General features: G+C 36.8%; 1 protein-coding gene across 3 annotated transcripts in view; it reads right to left on the bottom strand.

The window, feature by feature from the left end:
* The window catches only part of ANKRD10 (ankyrin repeat domain 10), a 35374-nt gene extending 16411 nt beyond the window's left edge, over positions 1-18963 (bottom strand). For 2 of the 3 annotated variants that reach the window (XM_058186636.1, XM_058186638.1), the window contains exons 1-3: positions 18614-18963; positions 11470-11622; positions 7313-7404 (exon numbers count right to left, since the gene is read on the bottom strand). In XM_058186636.1, the coding sequence (XP_058042619.1) occupies positions 7313-7404; positions 11470-11622; positions 18614-18814 (446 nt within the window). In that variant the 5' untranslated portion in view covers positions 18815-18963. Of the gene's footprint in view, positions 1-7312; positions 7405-8971; positions 10590-11469; positions 11623-18613 lie in introns of those variants that run through there. The other variant, XM_058186637.1, reaches the window with a different exon arrangement.
* Between the last annotated feature and the right edge of the window lie 6853 nt (positions 18964-25816).

Below are 25816 nucleotides of genomic sequence, written 5' to 3'. Positions count from 1 at the left end.
TGAGTGAAATTTTGAAGGAGATGGCGTTACTGTTTCAAAATATCATGGACATCATGGAGAAAGGATTTAACCTTTGGAAAAAACCATACGATGGATGATGAGTAAAGATCAAGATGTCCAGGAAAGGGAGGCGTCAACAGATGTAATGAAGGAAGAAGATAAGGAGGTGACAACAATGAAAATAACAGGCTTCTGGTGGCTCCCCTTCGTTGATGGCGGTCTATTTTAGACCGCTAGCTCTGTGATTCTGTAGAGCCGCTTAGACAGCGCTAATCAGCTGTCTGGTGGCTTGAAAATCTCTCCCTCGGGCAAAGAGGGAGAGGTGAGCATTCGGGCTGAAGTAGAACCCCCAGGAAAGCCCCAGGAAAATTTCTGGAGGCTTGATGGGAATGCTCGTTCTACAGCCCGAGAAAAGCTCTGGAATCTGGAACGCTTCTGCCTAATGGCGGAACAAAACGCAGCGCCCATCTCCGCGACTGAAATGGATTTATGATGGATTGCTAATGCGGACAGAGCAGAAAAAGGAGCATTGGCATTTGTTTGTAAGAAGATTTTAACTCCCTATCAGAGGATATATTTGTAGTCAAGATTGGAGATGAAGAAAGGAAATGGCGTTTTGTGTATTGAAAGCAAATGGCATTTTGTGTATTGGAAGTGAAAGTTAAGGAAATGCTTATTACAATTGCTGGCATGGAACCTATAAGAAGAATATAACAAGATATTTTTTAAATGGAATGAATAATTGTTCATGATTTTTTTAAACCTTTTTTTTATTACAGTGTTTAAGAAGAAAAGTTTATTGAATATGTTTTTTTTGGTAGATTATACAGTTCAAAAATGGCTTTTAAGCAGACAGAATTAACTACTACTAAAATCTTGGAAATTTCTTCAGCTCAGATATGGAAATTAAAATAAGATATCAAGGAAGGTTTAAGGAATTTTTTTACAGGAACTTATGGAGGCTTATCTTTTAGAAATAGATCAAAAATTTAATGAAATGGAGAAAGAAATATTGGATTTTAAAAATATGGTGGAAGAGCAGAGGAGGGATATGAAATAAGTAAAGGATTCAATTACGCCATTATTGGTATCTAGTATTCAGACGGAGGAAAGACTGGAAGAACTTAACCAAATTAATTTAGATTTGCAAAGGAAAATAGAGGAAGTTCAAACGAATCAAATTAATTTGAATTTAGAAAATAAAATAGATGATATTCAGGTTAAGGTGGATAGGGCAGATGAAGAAAGGGTTATATTACAATATAGATTAATGGAATATGCTATAAGGGTGAGGGGATTAAAGGAGTGTAGTTAGGAAAATTTAAAAGAGATTTTTACTCAGGCCTTTGCTCAGATAGACGGAGTGGAACCAGAAGATTTTGAAGTTAATATTGAAAAAATCTATCGTGTTAATTCTTGGTTGGCAAGGCAGAAGTGTTTACCAAGATATGTGGTTATTTATTTTACAACTAAGAAGATTAGGTATGGAATTTTACAAGCATTTTATAGAAATAAATTTCAAATATTAGGACAAGATATAATGATGGTGAAGGAAATTCCTCCTAAAATGTTAAGAAAGAGAAAAGAATTTGCCTTTTTAGTGGATGAGCTTAAGAAACATCAGATATATTTTAGATGGGAGGTTCCAGCTGGCTTAACAGTGAATTATAAAGGAAGAAAGTATTTTCTTAATACAGTTTTGAAAGCAAGAGATTTCTATACCAATGTATTAAAGATTGGAAATCCTTTATTGCTAGATGTTAAGTTGATTGGTGAGCAGATGGTGGAAAATGTGTAAGATAGAAGATAAGGGGAGGGAGAATGTTTAATTCTAACAAATTTGATTATGGTTAATCTTTACAAATGATTTATTTTGGATATAAATGTGTAATTTTAGGGGTATTATTTGATATATGTGAGGTATAAAGAAATGGGAAGATGGAATATTGTTTAATTTAGGAGGATAGACAGTAAAATTTATGAATTTGGATTAAATATTATATTTGAGAGATTGTTTATGGATGTAATGTTATTTGGTTAAACAGAACTTAATTGTTATAATTGATATATTTTGGATATAAGTTGTAGGTGTAATTTCAATAATGTTATTTGACATATGTAAGGAAAATTGAAGATTCTAATTATTACAATTGACATATTGTGGATACAATATAGGTTTAATATTAATATTAGCAATGCTATTTGATGTATCTAAGTGATAGCAAAGATATGAGAAGATAGAATATTGTTTACTTTTGGAGATTGGACAGTAAAATTTAAGAATTTAAGTTGGAAATATGAATTATTTTTGAGAGATTGTTTAAGGAAGAAAGATATTATAGAAGAATTCCTGATGAATATTGGAAGATGCAACGTTGTTTTGGTGTTGATCGATGAAGATTGGATACTAAAAACTATGTACTTTATCGAAGAACTGAAAATACCAATTTAATTGGAAGATTCTGAAGACTTTAGGAGTAGAATGGACTGATTTATAATGGACTGGAAAAAGAATGTACTTTTTGTTTCTCGAAGGGGAGTTAAGGTTTTAGAGAAAGGAGTGACTATGGATTATGATTTATGTTGTATTTTAATTTATGATTGTTAATTTTATACCCTGTATTCGATTCTGGGAAGTCTTGTGGGGGGGGGGAGAAACTTTCTGTAAAACTTTTTAATAAAAAGAAAATTGAAAATAACAGTGATTGACGTGCGGGGGAAGGTATTAAGAGAGTTGGAAGATACGTCTGAAAGGGAGATAGGGACTTGGGCAGAAATCCTGGAAATTAGGCAGTGGAAGGGGATAGAGGTTGGAGAAATACCCAGACTGAATAGTCAAGAAGCAGTTACAGATAGAGATAAAGGAGGGGGGGGGGAGGCAAATTAAAAAAAAGCAAAGCAACCAAAGTATTGAAGTGGGCAAGAGACAATGGAAAAATGATTTCTTTTCTTTCTGTTGTTCTGATTTCCTTTCCCTTTTCTCTCTATCCTTTCTTTTCTTTTTTCTTCTTTTCTTCGTTTCAGGTAGGTGACACGAATAGAAGCCAGGTAGGATAGGAAGAAAATGTTTTTTTCAGTAAAAGATGATATGATTAAAAGTTAGAATAAGTGATAGAAATAAGAAAGGGGAATGTTAGTGTAGACAGTTTTAAACAATAAAATAAAGTAACAATAGGAGAAAACATGGAATAATTGAACAATGATAGATTGCAAGTTATAATTGTGTATCATTTTTAGAAATATATAAGTTGATTAGAAGTAATAACTGATTAATTTTACTAGCTTTATTTATATTAGAATGTATGACACTCAGGTGACACACTATTCACGCATTAATTTGATGTTTGTAAAAAAAATAAACAATAAAAAAACTTTTTCTTTAAAAAAGAAAATTTGCAAAAATTAGAATCATTGGAAATTGGTATTGCAATTTTTTTTGCTTTAAATCAAAAGATGGGATATTTAAAAATGATTACTGTTCGCGATAAGAGTTGTTAGCATAAAGACTATAATGCTGAAGAAGCTTATTTGAATACTAAATTTCATTCATATTATTTCTACAGGATGCCTTGCTGGAAAAGAGTAATTAGTGCCTCAACTGACATATTATGTATAACTATTGTTTTGCCTTCAAAGACTGATGCAATATATGGGAATGAATATAAATAGCCAGTTGCCAAGATGAGGAAAACAGAAAAGCTGTTTAATCTAGCAAAGATGTTTTTTTCTTTCTTTTTTACTACAAAGGCTTCCATCAATAGTTTTAAGACTGGAGTTGTTCTGGAATGAAGAAAACACATTGTGCTGTGTTATTTGCAATTTTGTTTAATCTTAAAATTCAATGGACTACATTAAAGTTGTCTCCCAGAAAGGAAGGAATATCATTCATCTGATCCTTACACTTTCTCCTAAAGTCCTGCAATTCTGAAATCAGCCGAATTAATTATAAGACATAAACTGCAAAAAAGCTGCAAGAACATGGATAGATACTGTAAGGAAAATTTTAACTGAAGACTCCTATGCTAGGTATTTGTTCATCTTCATGTATTTGTTAATAAGAAACTACATACCCCTTTTCCATTTAATACGTTCATGTATTATTGTGTAAGTTAATAGCAAGTTTTTATAAAAAAATAAGTTTATGAATAAGTATTTTATACTTGCAGAGAACATTATAAAAGAAATGTATCTTCATATTTAGTACTGTATTACTATCATACTAAAAAGATAAAAGAAAACATGGCACCAAAACTTGTATATGTACAACTCAAATGTTTGTTATGCAATTTTCATTTTCATCAAACTTCACTAATATGGATAATAAATATATCTGTCCACATTAAAAAGTTACACCTCAAACCTTTACTGATATGAGGACATTGGGACCACCTGCTTCCCTCTTCACGTGTCCATGAATACAGAATCAAGTTAATGGAGCAACCATGTTTATTGTCTGTTGGGCATACTGTCACAGAATATGCTCCAGCTAAAATGAGAAATACCACAAACATATCAAAATATTTTCCACTGTGGTTTATTTAACATTGCTTTCTATTAAAGTATAAACAATTTTGAATTCCAACTTAAGTATTAGGGCAAACAAAGCATCTTGACTTACATTACTTTTCTTTGCTTTATTTCAGAACTGCAAGTTCATCCTTTTTACAGGAATAAATTAAAAATATAAAGGAAGGTACTAAAAATAAAAAGCCTTCCATTTCAGTTAAATGGTAATAATGATTTAAATACTAAACTGTATTAGCATTATAGGTTATCAAATGCTCCTATGTTAAACATTTTTCATGTCTAAAGATGAAAAGTATCTTTAGTTTTAAGCTTAAAGTTTTAGATATTCCTTGAAGTATTCAAGGTAAAGTATATATGGATTATCTCATTTTTTTCAATGTTCCCAATTACCAGGTTTATATAATGTGAAGAATTGGAAATGCGCCTTGTCACTTTTTTTATTTTTAAAACAATAGCAAAAGCCAATTCCAAAGTCAAGGTCAAACAGAATGCAGGGGTTCAATTAGCACAGCAATAGTTCTGTACTGTTGACTCTTACTGACTTTATTGAATGCTTTCTGGTAAGTACCACCAGATTTTTAAAAAGCATGGGATTTGTACTTTGTATTGTCAATGTGTTTTATTCTTCATATCTGCTTACCATATGACAAACTTATTATCTTCCAGTTTTCAAAATAGATGCCTAAATTGTCATTTCCACATGAGGATATTACTATCTCAATTTGAAAGCTAGAACAATCCAACCCTTATATGGTATCCTGCAATTATTAGTTATGACTAACAATTCTTAAGTTTTAAGTAAAATTACACAAGAGTAACAAAATTTATTTGCAAGTCAGACAATCTTCTATGATATACACTAGTGCCATTTATATAACTCCTATATTATTATCATGATAATTACTTAAAATTTATTAGCCACCCAAGTCTAGCAGGTTCTTGTTGTTTGGAACAGCAGTGTGTAAAGCATTTCAAATTTGAAACTGGGGAGATAGAATTGAAAACTCTTAAAATCAGAACATTTAATACTTTGAAAGACATGTTTTCAGATATCACATTTTAAAGCATGTTTAATTTGAAATGTGTCCATGCTTGCAATGCACACGTAGCTGCTTACCAGATGTTTTAGGTAAATAAGAGGTATTGTTATTTGTCTATATAGCACACAATATAAGAAATCTTAACTGACTGGTTTCCAAAATAATGTCAGTGACCAGAGCCCAGAAGGAATGCATACAGAACTCCATGATTAAAAGTTTTGAATACAATTAGAATAAATGAATCTCCTGACTTAGGTTCTTCTACATATTCAGGATTATTGCTTCTCTACTTGCAACAATAATATTCTTTTATGACACCTGTTATGTAATGTAATTGTTGTTTACAAGACTTGCAAGTACCTTGATATGTGAGGCAAGTAATATTAATTACTGGTCGGTTTCTACTAAATAGCAAACTTTAAAAATATGGGCCATATTCCAATACAAAATGCTTCAAAAAGCAATTTTGTAAAATGAAACCGAGATCCCCCTTATCTGTTTCCCAGGAACTAGTTTTGAGAAGGATATTGCCTCTCTTTGACCTTTTATCTTCAAGCAAACAAATCAAGTGGAAAGCAAACAGAAAAACCATTGAAAAGTTAAATATGTTAAGCTGGTGCAGTCAATGAGCTTCCTGTTAGAATTATACTAATTGATATCTGAAAGATATCACAGCAACTGTTAAATCAGAAAGATTCAACAGCTACTGTGCAAAATGTCCTGTTTGTTTTTATGTAAAATAACTACTCTTCATAAATTTAATACTTAATTTTCATATCTTTGTAACATTTCTCTTGTTCTAAGGCTTTTAGTTTAAGACAGTATATCCTCAAAATAAATGATGACTTAAATTTTAGGCATTCAGTTTTGAAAACATAAATGTTTTATTCTTAAAGTATACAGGCACAGGGAAAAGAAGTTTCAAATAAACAAAGGGCAATATTTTTATGGCAATAAATAAAAGCGAAATATTTTTACCAAGACCATTTGTTGAATAGCTTAAAAAAGATGCACAGGAAGATTCATGTATCTCTGTGTTGAGTTTCAATATTAGCAGATTAATTAAAATGGAAACCAAAGGGTTAAAGAAGCAGTGAATTATCTTGCACTAAACTGAATTTATTCTTCAGATTAAATTATAACACACTATTTAATATAACTAGTTTCAAGAGAAAATGCTAATGTCATTTATATTATAAGCCATATAGCTTATACTCAACAGTTCTAGTGAACACTGCATCCATTTTGTCCAAGCAGTATGTTGTCACTGTGAGATTTTCTGAGTATTTTGCAGGGCATAACACCTTTAAAGAAAAAGTTAAAGAACAAAACTACAAAAAACTACTAAACATGCATGCCTGAAATTCCATCTTGGCAAATATCTAGATGGTCTGTATTTTTTACAGTTATAGGCTATTAAAATTATTCATCTAAAATGCAATTAACTGTATTAACTAATATATTATACATACAATGTTTCCTATATGATAGACAGTAATCACTTTACGCACACTTACACAGGAATTCTAATTACCTCAATGAGTAAATGTGCATTTAGCTGAAGGATGTGCAAGAGCTAAAGGATGTGATAAATATATAGCGCTTGCATAGCTCAACATGTTTTAACTGAAATAATTTCTACATTGTCTACTGTTCTGGATTTCTTTGTTAATACCTGAATTCACTGTTCTAATGTTAGTTAACTAGACATACAACTACTGAAAATATCCCCCAACCTTACTTACTCTGTTTGAGCTCCATGAGCTACAAGGGCATTTATGCATTCCATACTACCAGATCGGGCTGCTTTGTGAATAGGAGTTTCACCAACATAATCCTGTAGCAAAAACATAGCATGTTAATTTAAACTATGACTTCAATGGACGATTCTTGGACTAAAGATAATAGAAATGTCATCTGGATAATATCACCTAACAAAGAGAAACATTCACAATTAACTTACTATGGTATAAAGTTGCATTTAATTTATCTGCTAGGATAGGCAGAATCGAGATGAACTGCCAGATTTGCTAATATGTTCCATTAATTTATATTCTGCCTTGCTAAATAACATTGAAGGCAGCTAAAAACTTAAGGCAAAAATACAAAATAAAAGATAAAAGTAATGTTTAAATTATATATACTAAAACTATTAATAGATTAAAGGTATTATTTTTATATTAAAAATACTGGAAGCTTCCAGATACTTTTCATGGATAGTCAGTCCTGAGAGCATATGCACCAAGACAAATTCCTTGTGTGTCCAATCACACTTGGCCAATAAATTCTATTCTATTCTATTCTATTCTATTCTATTCTATTCTATTCTATTCTATTCTATTCTATTCTATTCCTATGTTAGGTTCTTCTGGATCCTATGTTAGGATCAAGAAAATACTTTTTGTAATTACCAACTTGGAACTGTTTCTTTTGAAAAGGAGACATGTCCCACTGACATGGAAACACTGATTATTTCCCTTAATCCTACAATCAGATAGAACCAGTTGACTTGACTAACCAAGAGACAACTCAACATTATCATTATTATCATTAACAAGTAAGAGGCACAAAAGTTCCCAAGGGTATTCTGACATACAAAGCACTTGTGGCATACAGGCACACAATTTAATCAATTCATATCTGAAACAACACAGAGTAATCTATCTGTCACAATGTGTTATATAGGATACAAGATCTAGAATATGTCTTGCTCTTTAGGTGAGATGTGGTGGCAGATATAAAATCACAAACTCAATGTAGAAATGAAATCTTCTAGGACAAGAAGTTTAGAATAACAGTACATCATTGTCCTAGCTACTGCAGAAAGCAAGTTTAAGACTGATAATACATGAAAAATCCTTATGCAATGCCAACTTTGATAACTTTCCAAATTGACAAATGGATATTGAATCAAAACAACAAAATGAAAATCATTTATCTGCCATAATTCCTCTTCTCTACCTTCTACATCAGAGGTCTTCAAACTTGGCAGCTTTAAGACTTGTGGACTTCAACTTCAACCATAGCTATGCTGGCTGAAGAATTCTGGGAGTTGAAGTCCACAAGTCTTAAAGCTGCCAAGTTTGAAGACCTCTGTTCTACATCATAGTTACACAGCTGGAAAAAAAATCTCTGCAATATCTGCTAAGTAGGTATGTTTATTCAGTATTGTTTTGGGTGACAATGTTCTAACAGTAGGATTTTTAACTGGTGGACCACATACATTACTGGTTAAGATAGCAATGTGAAAGGGAATAACAATCATCCTGTTTTCCTCTTCTGATTTCTGCTATTTACAGATAGTCTTTTTCTTACCATGGGCCAGAATGAATACTTTTATGGCCTTTGTAAAATGTCACACACACAATTATGTACCACATTTTGGATGCTTGGCAACTGCTTACCTTTATGATTGGATGCAGTATCCCACAGTCACATGACCACAACATGCAATTTTTTTTTTTACTACTTTCAGGTAATAAAAAGTCCATTTGGAAGAACAGGTTTGCCTTTATGACCATGTTGTTGTTAGTTCTGAAGTCACATCTGACCCATCGCGACCCCATGGGCAACATTCCTCCAGGCCTTCCTGTCCTCTACCATCCTCTGGAGTCCATTTAAGCCTACTGCTTCAGTGACTCCATCCAGCCACCTCGTTCTCTGTCGTCCCCTTCTTTTGCCCTCAATCTTTCCCAGCATTAGGCTCTTCTCCAGTGACTCATTCCTTCTCATTAGATGGCCATAATATTTGAGTTTCATCTTCAGGATCTGGCCTTCTAAAGAGCAGTCAGGGTTGATCTCCTCTAAGACTGACTTGTTTGTTCGCCTTGCAGTCCAAGGGACTCGCAGGAGTCTTCTCCAGCACCAGAGTTCAAAGATCAAAGGAGCTCAGCTCAGCCTTTCTTGCAACACTGCAACTGGGAAAATCTATAGCCTTGACTATACGCACTTTTGTTGGCAGGGTGATGTCTCTGCTTTTTAGTATGCTGCCTAGATTTGCCATAGCTTTCCTCCCCAGGAGCAAGTGCCATTTAATTTCTTGGCTGCAGTCCCCATCTGTGGTGATCTTGGAGCCCAGGAGAATAAAATCTGTCACTACCTCCATTTCTTCCCCATCTATCTGCCAGGAATTGAGAGGGCCAGATGCCATGATCTTAGTTTTCTTAATGTTGAGTTTCAAGCCAACTTTTGCACTCTCCTCCTTCACCCGCATCAAGAGGCTTTTTAGTTCCTCTTCGCTTTCTGCCATTAGACCATAGCATTAGCTTAATGATGACCACCAAAAATGTGATAAAACCGGATTGTTACATGGATTTGTCAATTTACAACAGGAAATCTGGTCCCAACTGCAGTCATAGTCTACGACTAACTGTATCACTTGAAAGATATTTCCCAAATCATTGCATCTCATAATACCTTACATTTTGGATTTTTGCCTGTGACCTGAAGTCTCATCATGATTTGCCAAGGCCATTCCATCTGTGTTCAACAGAAGTAACCTTAAAACTAAGAAGAACTCAGCTGCAAAACTCCAAAGCCCTTTAAAAATCAGGCAGTTTAATTGGATTCGCATTCCATTATAATTTAGATAGATTTCAAAAATTTTATTATAATTTAGCAGAAGGGCTATCAAATAATTCTGTTAGACCATCACAGAGATGCAGCAGTCTACGTGGACCTAAGAACTGCGTATCATTCAGATGCCCACAAGGAAGGGATGAATATTGTTACAGCTATGTTTCAACATATCTGGGAGTCAATTCCCATGGATCATCATTCTTCATTATCCAGTATCCCTCATGTTTATTTTTTGTATCTTCCTCCTGGATGACACTACCTAGAAGAGGGGTGTCAAACTTGATCCTGTCGCAGGTCACATCACAAGTTTGTTTGCCATTGCGGAGCTGGTGTGGCAGTGGTCTGATCATCATGGCCGACTGGATGGGCATGGCTGGACCCAGGGCAGCAGGTTGGTCCCTCATTGTCTCTGGGATGGCCATGTGGACCAACTCCCACAGCCTATCACGGGCCAGATCTGAGCCGTGGGCCACGTGTTTGACACATTTGGCCTAGAATCTTCTAGCAGATAAAAAAATTATCAACAAATCATGTAAAATACCATCTGATACAAGTTGTAATTCTAAGAAGTTTCAGGGCCTACTTTGGTTAAAATGTAGTGTATAAATACCATGATTATCTTCAGTGATACATCTGAGAGTTCTGGGTTTGAAAGGGAAGCATCTTTCTATATAATGTAGCAGTTTACTGTATTTCAGATGCATGAAATGATTTGATAAATACAGTAAAATTAAGAAAAATCGATTAAATCAGTATATTTGTTCAACTAAGCCTTTTATTGCTTACAACAGAGTAGTTTTATTCTGAACTAACTAGTTTTATTTTTAGCTAATTTTTTCAAATATATTCAGGATTTTATGAAGACTTACATTAAATATTTATTAAAATAACAGAAAATAAAAATTAAAATAATTTTCTGCAGAATGTAAAAAAAATGGTTGAAGGTGACTGCATGTTCTGCATCTTCACTTGTGAACTGTGCTAAAAGAAGCTTCCACTCATATTTCATCAAACCCAAATACAATAATCCTTTTGTTCATTGACCTATATGATGATTAATCAGAAGAGACTACATTCTAATTCAATATAGTTATAACTTCCATAAGGCACAGTAACTCTAGACGTGCAGGTTTTGTTCCAAAACTGAAAACATACAAAAGAGGGACCCAGAACACAAATCCTCATCTCCAACATGCCTCAGAATCTGCAAACATGCAATGATTGCATGAAAGGAACTATATCCAAAAGCAATAAAAGAACTTCTTGAATTAGCATTGGATCACAATTTTAGAATAGCATTTGGAATGTGAAAAAATGGTGATACCTGCTTGTTTATGTTGGCCCCTGATTGAATTAACCAGTTGAGACACTGAGGATGTCCTCCAAAAGCAGCAATATGGGCTGGTGTTTGCGCAAAACGTGTTGTACATGCATTTACAGTCGCTCCAGCTCTCACTAACTGAATTAGACATTCCAGCTAGAAAACAAGGGGAAAAAATGATGTTTCAATGTATGTTAGTGACTTCATATCACATATCAGTATTAGCTGTTACATTCTACAACGAATACCTATACACAAAGCCTTTCTACATGACATTTGGATAAAACAAGTCTCTTTCTTTTTGTCCCTGAGTCACGATTGACTCCTGGAAATGGTTTGCCACTGCCTCCTTCCTAGGGCAGATAGAGAACTTGTTGTGTCTGCACCCCCCGAGCCGGGCCCCCTGCCAGAAAGTGACTCGGAAAGTGAGGGGAAAAGGCCATCAGGACTTACCTTTGGAGCACCGGCTTCTTTGGCTCAGCTCCAGGAGCCAGACGCAGGCCAGGTGGAGGAGATAACAAGGCCTCTGTCCCCTGACTCTCCCCGTCCCCAGCCATGCCTCCAGACCCGACTGATGGCAATCAGGCCTGGTTAGATCCCAGGTTTTGGAGATACGAGAGGCGGCTACAACAAAGGAAGGGGTGGGGCAGGCCTAGAGAGTGCTGAGTCACGGAGCCACATCCCACAGAGTATAAAAGCAGCCCTGGCTGTTCTTCTGATCCGTGATGAGCAAAAATTGAGCTGAACTATTTGACTCATGGAGAAGTGAGCTGAACTCTTTGACACGTGGAGAATTGAGCTGAACATTCGGCCTGGATTGCTGACTTCCTGGTTGCCCGGCAACCCCAAGATAAGGGAGACTTTGGCAGGCAGCAGCAGATTCCCTGCCAGGACTGATAGCAGCCGTGAACTCAATTACTGGCTCATTTAGCCAGCTCGTGTGGCTGAGGCCGGGAGGGGACAGAACACAACTAGCCCAACGTCACCCAGCTGGCTTCTTGTCTAAGAGAGAATTAAGAACTCAAGTCTTCAATTTCTAACCTCATGCCATGATCACTATACCAAACTGGTGTTTTAAAACAGTACGACTCTGGTTTTTACAGCTCTGGCTTCAGGGATGGGTTTCACTTACCTTTACCATTGGTACACCCCGTGCGCCTGCTATCCATATATTCTCCCAGCCTTCCGCGTATGTGATTTGCTAACTTGTGCCCCTTCCGCACATGCGCCTGGTCTTGAAAATGTGCCTAAATAGCATGACTTGGAGTCAGGACAGGTGGGTGGGCCCACCCGGGATCGCCACTACCGGTTCGCCCGAACCGGTGTGAACCGGCAGAATACCACTTCTGTCTGGCTTCCTAGATGTTCTATAGTTTATAGATTTTATCTTACCCAAAATAATGTGAGCATAGTTGAGATAAAACTGGGGTTTTTCTGACGCTTGTGACATACTGGCCGTTGTATATCAAAACACATGAATATCAATACACATGTTGTATATCAACACATGAATATGATTAGTCTATATCTACTGTGTCTTTGTAAAAGGCACTATATGAAAATCTTAATTGATCAAAGCTATGATAATCCTGGAAGTCATTATCTGTGGACATTCTGGTAATGTCCACTGTCATACGGTAGCTAGTCAGACCCTACATAATCTTATTGTACATTGGAATGAAGACCCTTTAAGCAGCTATATGTCAACACCAGAATACAATTCCCTCTTATACCCACTATTATCTTTTCTAGGTCTCTCCCACATTTTAAAAATTACTATATTTTGCACTTCTAAGATTTAACTGGAGGGAACACTTGAATTCTAAAGCAATTGGCATTCTCACTCTGGTAACCTCTAACATGATTAGACAGGATTATAACCCCCAAAGGAACAAGCTTGTGATTCAGGAATGCTCCTGGACTCGTAGCTCCTATTTGAAATGGAGGCCATGGCCTGAGGGAACTCGGGCATAACAATTATGACCACCTGAATCAGGAGACTTTGGTGACCCATATTCTCATGATCATGCAACTGGACTAAACCCAACATGCTCTAACGAGCTTTTGAAAAGGCCACAGAAACTATAAATGACACAGAATGTAAAAGCCGAACTACTGGATGGTAGATTCCATAGCGGTTGGGAAAGGAGCAGTTTTTTGGTGTAAAAACAGGCAGCCCAGCCCAGACTGTGGGAAGGAAATATTTTAAAAACACTTTCTTAATTGCCTTTATCTAAGAAATCAATCTGTCAATTTTCAACATTGTTTTTGATGTTGACTCGTATTTCATACCTTCCTGAGATGTGTTTTTTGCAGAAACACAGGCATATACTATTACTGTAGAATATCTATTTTACAATCACCACACTGTCAAAATTCTGAACCCATTTTAGATCTGATCATTATCTACGAAGATCTACCTGGTGTGCCACTGAATTATCTTAGGGCCAGCATGTTGAAAATGATCCTGCAGCCAGTAATACAAATGGATTGTTTAAGCATCTACTTCCTCCCCCACAACCCCAATTATGAAGGAATGTGGTCAGAGGATAGGTCTTCTTGCTGGTAAACCTCATATTATGGAACATGCTGCCTGGCTACTTATGCCTGGTTTTTAAAAAAATCACGCAAGACGTTCCTTCCTTTTAACTAGGCACTTAATGATTTTTGAAGACATTTAGACGGATGTTAATTATATTTATACAAGCAAAAAATCCCGTATATCATGATTTCCTAAAATAACTTTGCCTGAGATGCTAATTAATATTCTACTAAGACAAAGATATGAACTGAATTCAACTTCAAGGCTGGAGAGAAGAGTAATCCAAGATGCACTGAGACTAATCTCTTTACCCAGTTATCAACATAAGCTTTTTCTTTTTCTGCGCATCAGGAAAACTTGAAGACTACCTTCCATACCTGCTTGATCCAAAGAGATGAATCTTTGAACTGTGGAAAGCTACCTCCCTTCCTAGAAGAATGAAATATTTTGGGGAACATTTAAAAAAGGCAGATTATATTTCCCAAAGAGAGAAATGGAAAAACATGTTTTTTTAGAGACAGAAAGCAGCCCCCAGGTCTTTCTTAATAGTCCCCAGCAGTTATTTTGTGCCCATTAGGAAAGATTGGCCCAGCCTATCTACAAAACAAAAGACCTTCAGCTTCAGGATGATGGAATTAAGAACAGGACATGCTCCTTCAGGACATAATAGGATTAACCTACTACCATTTAGCAGAAGACACAGAGCTCACTACATTACACAATCTCCTAAAGGCATTTCAGACATTGCATCATCTCAGAGCAGTCCAAACTTCTACCAAACCTGGGACCTTAGACAAACACCTAGGATTTGCATTTCCTCTTTTGCCTATAGAGCCAGCTATGACCCCTACATGACCCCATAGGAATCTGACAACAGCCAACAGAATACATATTCCTGCACAGGAACAGGAAACTCAAGTGCAAAGCCCAAGAGAAAGTATAGAAACCCCTCCCTCAACTCCATTTGTCAGCTGCCCAGAATCCATGTGGTTCTGCTTCATCATTAAACCATCTTTCCAAGCAGCCTCCATGTTTCCAGTGTCTTTCTCCCAGCTTGGAACTAAACCAGATGGATATTTCTTCTCACAGAACTATAGAAATACACTCCTCAGTACCAAAGATGAAAATGTAGCTACTATCACTCATACGATTAGGGAAGGGACAAAGCTATGGAAACCCAAGATCACACCAGAAGTCCTTCAAGCTTATGTTTGTAGGGCTTCAAAAGTTTCTAATTCTTGTTATAAGAAGTTACAAGGAATATGAAATTTAAATTCAGCAAATGATTTATTCTATTTATTCAATATGCAGAAGTGATTAGACTAAATAATTTATTTAAAATAAACAAATAGACAATATCATTAAATCAATTAAGCATAACATTCTATTGTTTGGTGAAATGGATGAGATTCTAAAAAAAATTGGTTACTGATCAAAGACTTCCTTAATTTTATCAGTTACTAATAATGCATTTTCAGATTGTAGGTAGGAATAATAAACTTAAAAAATATATCGTAGCAGATCTGTATTTGAACAAACTGGACAGTAATAATAAGAAATTATAGAGCCGAGTACATTTATAAATCTATAATTTTTAAATATTTAATGAATTGTAAATCAATTTAGAGCTTCTTTAGGTAATCACATTTTGAAATAAAACTCTTCGTTATGCATTTAGGATAAAGGACAAAAATATAATTAAAATATAATGAACTTTTAATAGATACGCAAAAGTTCATTAATGGTAACTCAAGATAAACTTCACCCAATACCTGGGGCCCTACCAAAAACAAACATTGAGACATGCAAGGATGAAGAATAAATGTTTCTGGAACATCCTTAACCTCCTTCAGCATTTGCTTCTCCAACTCACATTAAAAAAACTATCTGGCAAAGAGCAAATGAATATTTTATTCTTTTGGGTAAATAAAAAGAAATATGGTTGGCTATAGTGCTGAATGTAAAATCAAATTCAGTACATCTGATTCCAGGAAAGGAAGCTAGAGTTCAATAGGGCACGATTGGGGCTGGTTTTTTTAGAGTGGGGGCTTTGGGTGAACATTTGACTTCTAGCAACTGCCTGTGGAAAAGTCCCTGCAAAAATTTTCTGGCAAGATTTTCAGAAATGGTTTGCCCTTGCCTTCTTTCTAGGGCTAGGAGTCACCCAGTTGGCTTTGTGCCTAAGATGGGAGATCTCAGTGACTCCCTGTTTCCAAACAGGCTGTCTTATAACTCAAAGGAATCACCAGAAGTTGCTTTACAGATAGTCCTCAACTTAGCATCACAATTGAGCCCAAAATTTCATTTGTTAAGTGAGTTTTGCCCAATTTTACAACCTTTCTTGCCACGGTTATTAAATAAGTAAGAAGGCTGTTAATGAATCTGGCTTCATCATTGACTTTGCTTGTCAGAAGGTTGCAAAAGGATGTGACCCCGGAACACTGCCATCGTCACAAATATGAACCAGTTGCCAAATAACTGAATACTGATCATGTGTTCATGGGGATGCTGCAACTGTCTTATGAAAAAAAGTCGTTAAGTCATTTTTTTCAGTGCCACTGTAACTCTGAATGATTACTAAGTGAACTGCCGTAAATCGAGGACTGTCTGTATATCTCCCTCATCCAACTGTATATGCCCTTATGCAAAACTCCCCAAAGACTACCGAACAATTCATGTAAAAGATCCCCGAGTTACTCTGCAGAAGTATACATTGTATCTCATGAGGGAACCTCTGAAAATAAAAGAGAAAGCTGCAAGTCTTAACAGTAAGAGGGGTGGAGTGCCCTAGTCCCACCCTCAAAGTACTTCTTGGTTTTTATGACCTGTTTACATTGGCTATCTTTGAGAAAGTCAGCAAAGGTGGGGAACAAGAAATACTGTTGAACACAAAAGTCACCGAGTAGCAAAAGGTCAGATTAATAGTCTGGAGACGTTGAGATCGGAAAAAGTGGTGGGCTTTAACCAGGGTTATATGTAGGATGATATATATACATATGATGTATGATATATAACCAGGGACCCCTCTCTCCATTGTACTTATCATTTTTATCATTTGCTTTTTTTAATGTTTTACCACTCTTATCATATTTTTTTGATCTTGTAAGCTGCCTAGAATTGTTGAGAGTCAAGTAGCAGCAAGTTTAACCGATTATTAGACAATCTGTGCCCCGCTGGGTCATTTCAAAGGTATTTCCTTGCCAGATTCCTCAATGTCTTCAACAATGATAGAGCTCCTAATGTGATGCCTTCACCGAAAAAGTTGGGGTGCATCTAGAATTGTATCTGCTTTGAAAATAATTAATGTTAAACTGTATAGCACAGTCAAACATGAGCACAAGAAATAGTTTATGACATTTTGTATGTCATAAATTGATTTTGTATGTCATGAAATGTTCTATAAAATTTGCCAAATTTTAATTCCGTGTGAGTCATGGGTCTAAGATTTTGAATTCTAAATTAGCCAATTTGAGGTACCTTGGTTCAAAAATTGTTGCCCTGTGGTGTATTGTTTCACCCAGGTTATTGGAATCAGAATTTTAGTAGGATAGATTATTCTCATATGTTCCTCATCTCAATATATAGCAAGGGATGTCACTTTTCAGCCATCCTGGTCACAAGACTGGGAAAAGGAGACAGATGATCTGGTCCTGATATTAAGTGGTGACACCATGTACTTTAGACTTATTCACTAATTTACATTTGTCAGTCAAGTAGCTTCCACAACCAAATGTATGCCCAAAACTGTATGTACCTTTTGAGACCTGACAGCTGGAACAACTTTTACAAACACTGGGCATATTGTACAGGTAATCATAACAACCAAAGTTAATCACTATCTGGAGAGGAAAATCTGAAGAGTTGAAAGGCATAACACCCTTAACAAGAAGACCATGTGGGAATGCGCCCTACGGGAGAGTATCAAATGAGGCAACCGATATGTGCAATATTTATATTTATACAGTCCCTTCAAAATATGAAAAAATTAAGGAAAGGGACAGGACCTGGGTGCTGTTTAACGTCTTAAGTGTAAAGAAACCGTCAGGAAATCACAAATTCATAGGTACGGTGATTAATTCCTCGTTCAGCCTTGAATTACACTTCGTTCCGTTTCTGCAATGTTCCTCCCAAAATAACCCTCTTGTGAAAAGTAAGCCTCCACATGATCTTTATTCTTAACTCTCCAAATCCGAATCCAGGTATATTAAGGGCGAAAAGATGAGGGCATTTGCAACATGCGCCCAGCAAAGCGACCATTACCCTTCACCACTGGATCTACTCTCTTGCTCCGAGAGTGCACTTTTGCACCTGAAGAATTAGATGCCTTTATTTCCTCCTGCCGTTGGTGATTGCCGAGAAAAATGACGAGCAGATCTCAGGCAAGATGCGTGCATAGTATGGCGGCTCTACTCGCTCGTTTCTCCACCGACCACACCGGGGCGGGCAAGGCGGGAGAAACCCTTTAAGATGGCGGCGGCGGCAGCGCGCTTTCGCCCCCGCTGCTTTCGCCCAGCCCCGGAGAAAACCGCAGACTCCGTTTTCCCCGAACCATCCTGCGCGCCGGATTGCTTCGAACGCGACCCCGGCGGGCTCCCGCTCACTCACCTTTCCGAAATGCGCGGCCCAGTGGATGGGCGTCCACCCGTAGAAGGAGTCTTCGGCTGCTAGGCTTTCCCGGGGCGCGCTCTGAAGCAAGGCGCACAAGGCGGGCAAGTCTCCGTCGCGGCAGGCACGGTGCAACGGAAAGCGGAGAGCGAGCAGCTCCTCGCTGGAGAACCCCGCGTCCGGGATGGATCCCAGCGACATGGCGATCTCAGGCAACGCGCAGGCGAAGAATCAAGGCACGGCCGGCACCCGGCAGCTGGGGCTTTTAGCTGTGGAAGAAACCACCCTTGGCAGCGGATCTAGGAAACCTTCGCCGCTTCCACACCGCCCCAGCAGCCGAACACAAAGAAATCGAGGCGGGCTTGCAGAAACCCCGCCCCGGCGAGAGGCGGGACCTGAATTCCGAGCGCGACTCGATGGGAGGAAGCGGGGGTGGCATTCAAGCTTTAACAACAGCTGCGTCCGACTGCCTTGCTTTCATATCTCTAATTCCGGCTTTAAAACAACCTCCTCACTCTCACAAGACAAGCATGAATCATAATCGGCTTCGAAACTGGGACTGCAACCTGGCTAAAGGAAGGTGGCTGGAAATTCGAGCGCCTTCGTTCTTTTTAGGTGGGGCTTCACCCATCTGGGCTGCAAAATATAGCAGACCAGCAGAGGTTGGTCTGGCTGCTGTTTAGTGGCCTTCCTGATCGCTGCACCGCGGATCCTGTCGGTGTACTTTCGTAAATTGATGGTTGGATATATTATTATTGCCTCAATAGCTGGGCCAGAAAGATTGTCTATGTAATCTGATATTTTTTCTTGTCAAGAAAACCAAGTCCTTATTTTGTCTGAAATAATTAAATCAAACTTACGTTAGCTGGAATTTTCCATGAGTCACTGAGATGTAATACACAGTAATAAATAGATTTGCCTAAATGCAAATCTATTTATTACAGACCCTGTAAAAAATAGATTTGTAAAAGTCTGTCAGGGACACTCCTTGGAAACTGTCCTTAGAAGTAATTTGCATAGCTATATTTTATACATCCCAAGACAGGATAATTTATTTTATTTTAAATAAACCATAGACAAATTGTAACTTGGCTTTCATGCATACAGCAATTGTGGTTTGCAAATCATTGTTCATAACCTATGTTATGTACATCTAGATATATACACCAATTGTATTTAGAATTAGAGGATTTCAAATAGTAAACATCAATATTTTCTAACTCCATTCCCAGGTTATTTTCTGAATAAGCAAAAAGATTCCACGTGAAAAACCTGATTGAATAGCACAATAAGTAGATTTGCAAACAAATATTTGAGACTATGTTTTTTTAAAATCTGGGTTTGTGAGTTGCTGGTTTTTACTTTTATGCCATTCCCAGTATATGCTGGGAATGTTTTAAATTAAAATGGAAATTATTTCTTTCTTTCAGGGAATAAGTTGCCAAATTTCAAACTTTAAGATTTGGAAGAAGTCTTTTAAAAAAAAAAACACGTTGCCATAATCCTTTTTCAGAAGTGATCCACATGGATCATGTGAGAGAGTATTTTCTTCTAGTGCATCTTTCTCTTTCTTCAACAGAAGAATATGCTAATGGAACATATTGAAATTGTTTTTTTTCTGCATAAATACATGTGGAAATAATTCTATTTTCCCAATAGTAATTACCACCATTTCTTTGTCTTCCTTCAAATATTTTCAGAATACAGGTGAAACTCGAAAAATTAGAATATCATGCAAAAGTTCATTTATTTCAATAATGCAACTTAAAAGGTGAAACTAATATATGAGAAAGACTCATTACATGCAAAGCGAGATAGTTCAAGCCTTGATTTGTCATAATTTTGATGATTATGGCTTACAGCTCATGAAAACCCTAAATTCACAATCTCAGAAAATTAGAATATTGTGAAAAGGTTCAATATTCTAGGCTCAAAGTGTCCTACTCTAATCAGCTAATTAAGCCATAACACCTGCAAATGGTCTCAGTCTGCTCGCCTTTAAATGGTCTCTCAATCTGGTTCAGTAGGAATCACAATCATGGGAAAGACTGCTGACCTGACAGTTGTGCAGAAAACTATCATTGACACCCTCCATAAGGAGGGAAAGCCTCAAAAGGTAATTGCAAAAGAAGTTGGATGTTCTCAAAGTGCTGTATCAAAGCACATTAATAGAAAGTTATGTGGAAGGGAAAAGCATGGAAGAAAAAGGTGCACAAGCAGCAGGGATGACCGCAGCCTGGAGAGGATTGTCAGGAAAAAGCCATTCAAAAGTGTTGGGGACTTTCACAAGGAGTGCACTGAGGCTAGAGTCAGTGAATCAAGAGCCACCACACACAGACGGATCCTGGACATGGGCTTCAAATGTCGTATTCTTCTTGTCAAGCCATTGCTGAACAACAAACGTCAGAAGCATCTTACCAAGGCTAAAGAAAAAAAGAACTGGTCTGTTGCTCAGTCCTCTTTTCTGATGAGAGCAACTGATTTGGAAACCAAGGACCCAGAGTCTGGAGGAAGAATGGAGAGGCACACACTGCAAGATGCTTGAAGTCCAGTGTGAAGCTTCCACAGCCTGTGTTGATTTGGGGAGCCATGTCATTTGCTGGTGTTGGTCCACTGTGCTTCATTAAGTCCAGGGTCAACACAGCTGTCTACCAGGAGATTTTGGACCACTTCATGCTTCCTTCGAGCTTTTTGGGGATGCTAACTTCATTTTCCAGCAGGACTTGGTACCTGCCCACACTGTCAAAAGTACCAAAACCTAGTTCAGTGCCCATGGGATTACTGTGCTTGATTGGCCAGCAAACTTGCCTGACTTGAACCCCATAGAGAATCTATGGGGCATTGCCAAGAGAAAGATGAGAGACATGAGACTGAATATTGCAGAAGAGCTGAAGGCCGCTATTGAAGCATCCTGGTCTTCCATAACACCTCAGCAGTGCCACAGGCTGATAGCATCCATGCCACGCCTCATTGAGGCAGTAATTGATGCCAAAATCAAGTACTGAGTACGTATGCATGCTTATACTTTTCAGAGGTCCGATATTGTTCTATGTGTAATCCTTGTTTTATTGATTTCATGTAATATTCTAATTTTCTGAGATTGTGAATTTGGGGTTTTCATGAGCTGTCAACCATAGTCATCAAAATTATGACAAATCAAGGCTTGAACTATCTCGCTTTGCATGTAATGAGTTTATCTCATATATTAGTTTCACCTTTTAAGTTGCATTACTGAAATAAATGAACTTTTGCACGATATTCTAATTTTTCAAGTTTCACCTGTAGGTGGAATAAAAGTGGAACACACCTTCACAGAGGAAACTGCTTGTAGGTTCATCGCTTGCCTTATTCCTGTAAAGTTTGAGCCTATAGGATGAGAGCTCTTAATGACCACACACAATAGCCAGAATTAAGAGCTAGTTTAAAGTAAAAGTAAAGTAAAAGTAAAAGTCCCAAAGTAAAAGTCCCCCCCCCCGCCCCGTTGAACACCAGTTAGTTTCTTGACCATAAATTGTGTGTTGATGTTTTAAATACACTTTGCTCTGCAACTTTGTAGGCTCCTATATGAGAAACATAATTCCAAAGTGGTCTAAGATGTGGGTTTAGCTGATGTGAATCAATATTTTTAGATTTAAGTAGGCAGTTTACTTCTCTATTTACAATGTTTGTAATAATCTGGGGGCCCAAAATTCTCCAACCTTTCAAAATGACGAAAGAGTGAAGGATGATATTTTTGTAGTTCATTCTGGTATTTTGAATGTGACTCGTGCATACTGTAACCATCCACAAGTCTTTAAGTCTGCCTTTTCTTGGGTAAAAGCCAAAGTTCTTAGGGTTTCACCAGCTGGATCTTTCCATCAAGGCACTCCAAATAGAACTGGAGAAGCTACTGTTCCTGTATAATAGAAAAGTGTCAAATGTCTGATAGTCTTAATGCTGAGATTATCCTAAGGCAGACAGACCTGTAATTTTCCACTGAAATTTGCACAAAGTACCTGAGGTAAATCTTTTAGCCTTGTTTAACATAAAACGTTTGTCCTGCAAAGAAAATAAGTGAAAGAAAGTGAAAAAAAAGTTATTTATACAGTATGAGAGAATCTTGCAATGATCTCTAGGTCCTATTTTTACAGTGTTCATTTTTGGAATATATGAAAAGAGAACGGTCCATATGAATGGCATTGCCACGAAGTAACCACAACAAATTCCTATACTAACACAAGGTAATTATAAGATCCCAGTTTGGCATAAAGGAAAATCAAAGTTTGAAATAAGGGCATTTCAGGGTTTGTCCCAATGGCAGCTAAGTTATGCTTTATGCAACAAGAAAAATTTATATATTTCTAGTGCAAATGTCACAAAATAGTAAGGTTATATATCCTTAAAATAGATGGGAGCTTACAATGGACACCTATGAAGACACTGAGGATTTCAAGTTTAATGCACATCCATTAGAATTTGGAAATGTACAGGTAACAACCACATTGAACCCAAAATTTCTGTTGTGAAGCAAGACAGTTGTTAAGTAAGCTTTGCCCCATTTTATGACCTTTCTTGCCATAGTTGCTAAGCGAATCATTGCAGTTAAGTTAGTAACATGGCTGTTAAGTGAAATTTGGCTTTCCCATTAACTTCGCTTGTCAGAGAATTGCAAATGATGATCACATGATCCTGGGACACTGCAACCATCATAAATACATGTCAGTTGCAAAGCATTTGAATTCTGATGAATGGAGATAATACAACAGTTATAAGTGTGAAAATTGTCATAAATCAGTTTTTTTCAGTGCTGTTGTAACTTTGAATGGTCACAAATGAATGGTTGTAAGTCGAGGACTACCTGTACTCTGTTTTACAGTATATACTATTGTAAATAAAAACACCATTTGTGGAATTGTTTTAAAGAATAAAATCTATCTAAAAATAAATCTAATACCTGAAAATAAATTAGCTTTGTATAGTTTAGATTTGTATCCTGAGTATACAGATACATAAATAATATAAATCCACAGTATCATTATCAATAATGTAAATCCACAATATCAATCATAACATTCCTGCCACCATCACTTTTTAAATGCTGGCAAATTATAAAATTCATAACAAAGATGGCAGAACTCATATCACCCATATTGTTCCTATCACCTATCTCCTCCCACTTATGACTGTATGACTGTAACTTGTTGCTGTATCCTTATGATTTATAGTGATTTTTTCCTAGTATGATTCAATTGCTTATTTGTACCCTATGATTATTATTAAGTGTTGCACCTTATTATTGTTGACATATCTTTTCTTTTATGTACACTGATAGCATATGCACCAAGACAAATTCCTTTTGTGTCCAATCACACTTGGCCAATAAAGAATTCTAGCTAGCTAGCTAGCTCCTCCTCCTGAAGGAGATGAGCAAGGAATCTTACCTAATTATGATACAGAAATGCAAGAATCAGGAGGTGAAGAGGAAGCCAAAGGTAGCCAGTATCTTAAGCGTTAAACATTTCCACCATGCCTATTACATGTAACTATTATATGTTGAGAGAGAATCTAAAATTGGCTATCAATTTTAACCATTTAAGCGAAATGGAAATAGATTAGGATGATCCCGACTCTATTGGCCTTGGTAAAGCCTTGAAGACTTGGTTATGTGCCAGGCCTGAGATTCTGAATGTATTAAGAGCCTATTTTTCTAGCCATAACTCTACTGTTAAGATTTTTCTCAACTGCTGTGTTTATTTTTGTTGTTTGTATTGTTTTTATTTAGTTTTCATTTTATGATTGTTTGCTGCTCAGAGTCACTTGATTAAGATGACAGTCATAGAAACTGAATGAATAAACAAATAACCCAAGGACTTATCTTTAAAGTTTTAAAAAGTTTATGACTGCTCTAGGAAAAATAAAGAAATACTAGGGGACTTTTGTATTACGTTAATAGGAGGTCAGTGGTGCTTGTTATAGAAAAATAATAATGAATTAAAATAGAGAGCTAACATGGGAATATATAGCAGAAAAGGTGAAATGAGACCGGCAATATGGTTTACCTCAAGCAAATGGCAAAACCATATCAGTGTAACAGACCATCACTTCTACTGTATTAGTTAATCAGAGAATGAATATGAGCAGCATTTTAGAGATTCTATGTGTAGTTAAAAACTTGATTGGAGGAAAAAAAAATTTCCACTTAAGCAATACCTGTAATTGTAAAATTCAATAACTAACACAATATGCTGGTTTTTTTCTGAAGACCCTTTTTGGGCTACTTCCAGTCAGCATGTTCAGTTAAGTTCCTGGAGATCTAAGAAGAATTAAGATAAAAATAATCCACTAAATCCTTTGCCTTGGAGCCTACTGCCCGAAAGAAGAAACGACAACACAAAGGCCTTTTCATCGATTTCTATTCAGTTTGCTAATACTGATACTGAGTGACACAAAACTCATATCTTTGGAGGCAGCAATATGGGAAGATGGTTCCACCATTCTGAGGGTTGTACAGATTTACTGTCCCAAAGGCTTAACATAGAAATTAATTGTTCCCCAAAAGTCTGAAGAGCTGGCATCTCATCTCTGAGGAGCCTAAAATGATCCTGAACTCAAAAGTATACGCAGGATAGATACTTCATGCTACCATTTTTTCCCTAGTTGGTATAAGTGATTATCAAAAGGAACCTCAGTACTGTGTCACTAGCTATAATTTCCACTATCTTAGGGTAGAGGAACTTTCTGATTTTGTGACTTATTGCTATCTTTAATAGACTTATGTAAAGCAGTATTATGCTACTTCATGAAGCAACATCAAAAGGGTACTTAGCTTGAGATTTTGATTGAAATGAAGCATTCGTTCAAGGCTTCACACAGCCTGAATCCTTATCCACCACAGTATAACATTCATGGTTATCTGAAAGTCTCTCTTCTAACTCTGTCCATGAATTCCAGTTGCCAGTATAGACTCTGGATGGAAAGTTCCATTAACTATTATGTTTCCAGAATAGGCATTGTGCCTTAGTCCCTGGTGTGTGGTCACAATTCTAGATAGATTCTTCAACTCGAATAGATATTGCCTTGCCAGTACTGGCTTCTAAGACCCCCCCACCCCTACTGAAAAGACCCCACTAAGGATTTAGTGTTTTAGAAGTATTCCTACTTCCAAATAAAGAATTGATTGGGGTGCTGGGTTTCTGGTATCAACAAGCAATTTTGGATCCATTT

The sequence above is a fragment of the Ahaetulla prasina genome, chromosome 5, assembly GCF_028640845.1.
Source record: "Ahaetulla prasina isolate Xishuangbanna chromosome 5, ASM2864084v1, whole genome shotgun sequence".
NCBI lineage: Eukaryota > Metazoa > Chordata > Lepidosauria > Squamata > Colubridae > Ahaetulla > Ahaetulla prasina.
This window is presented reverse-complemented; position numbering and strand designations above follow the sequence as displayed.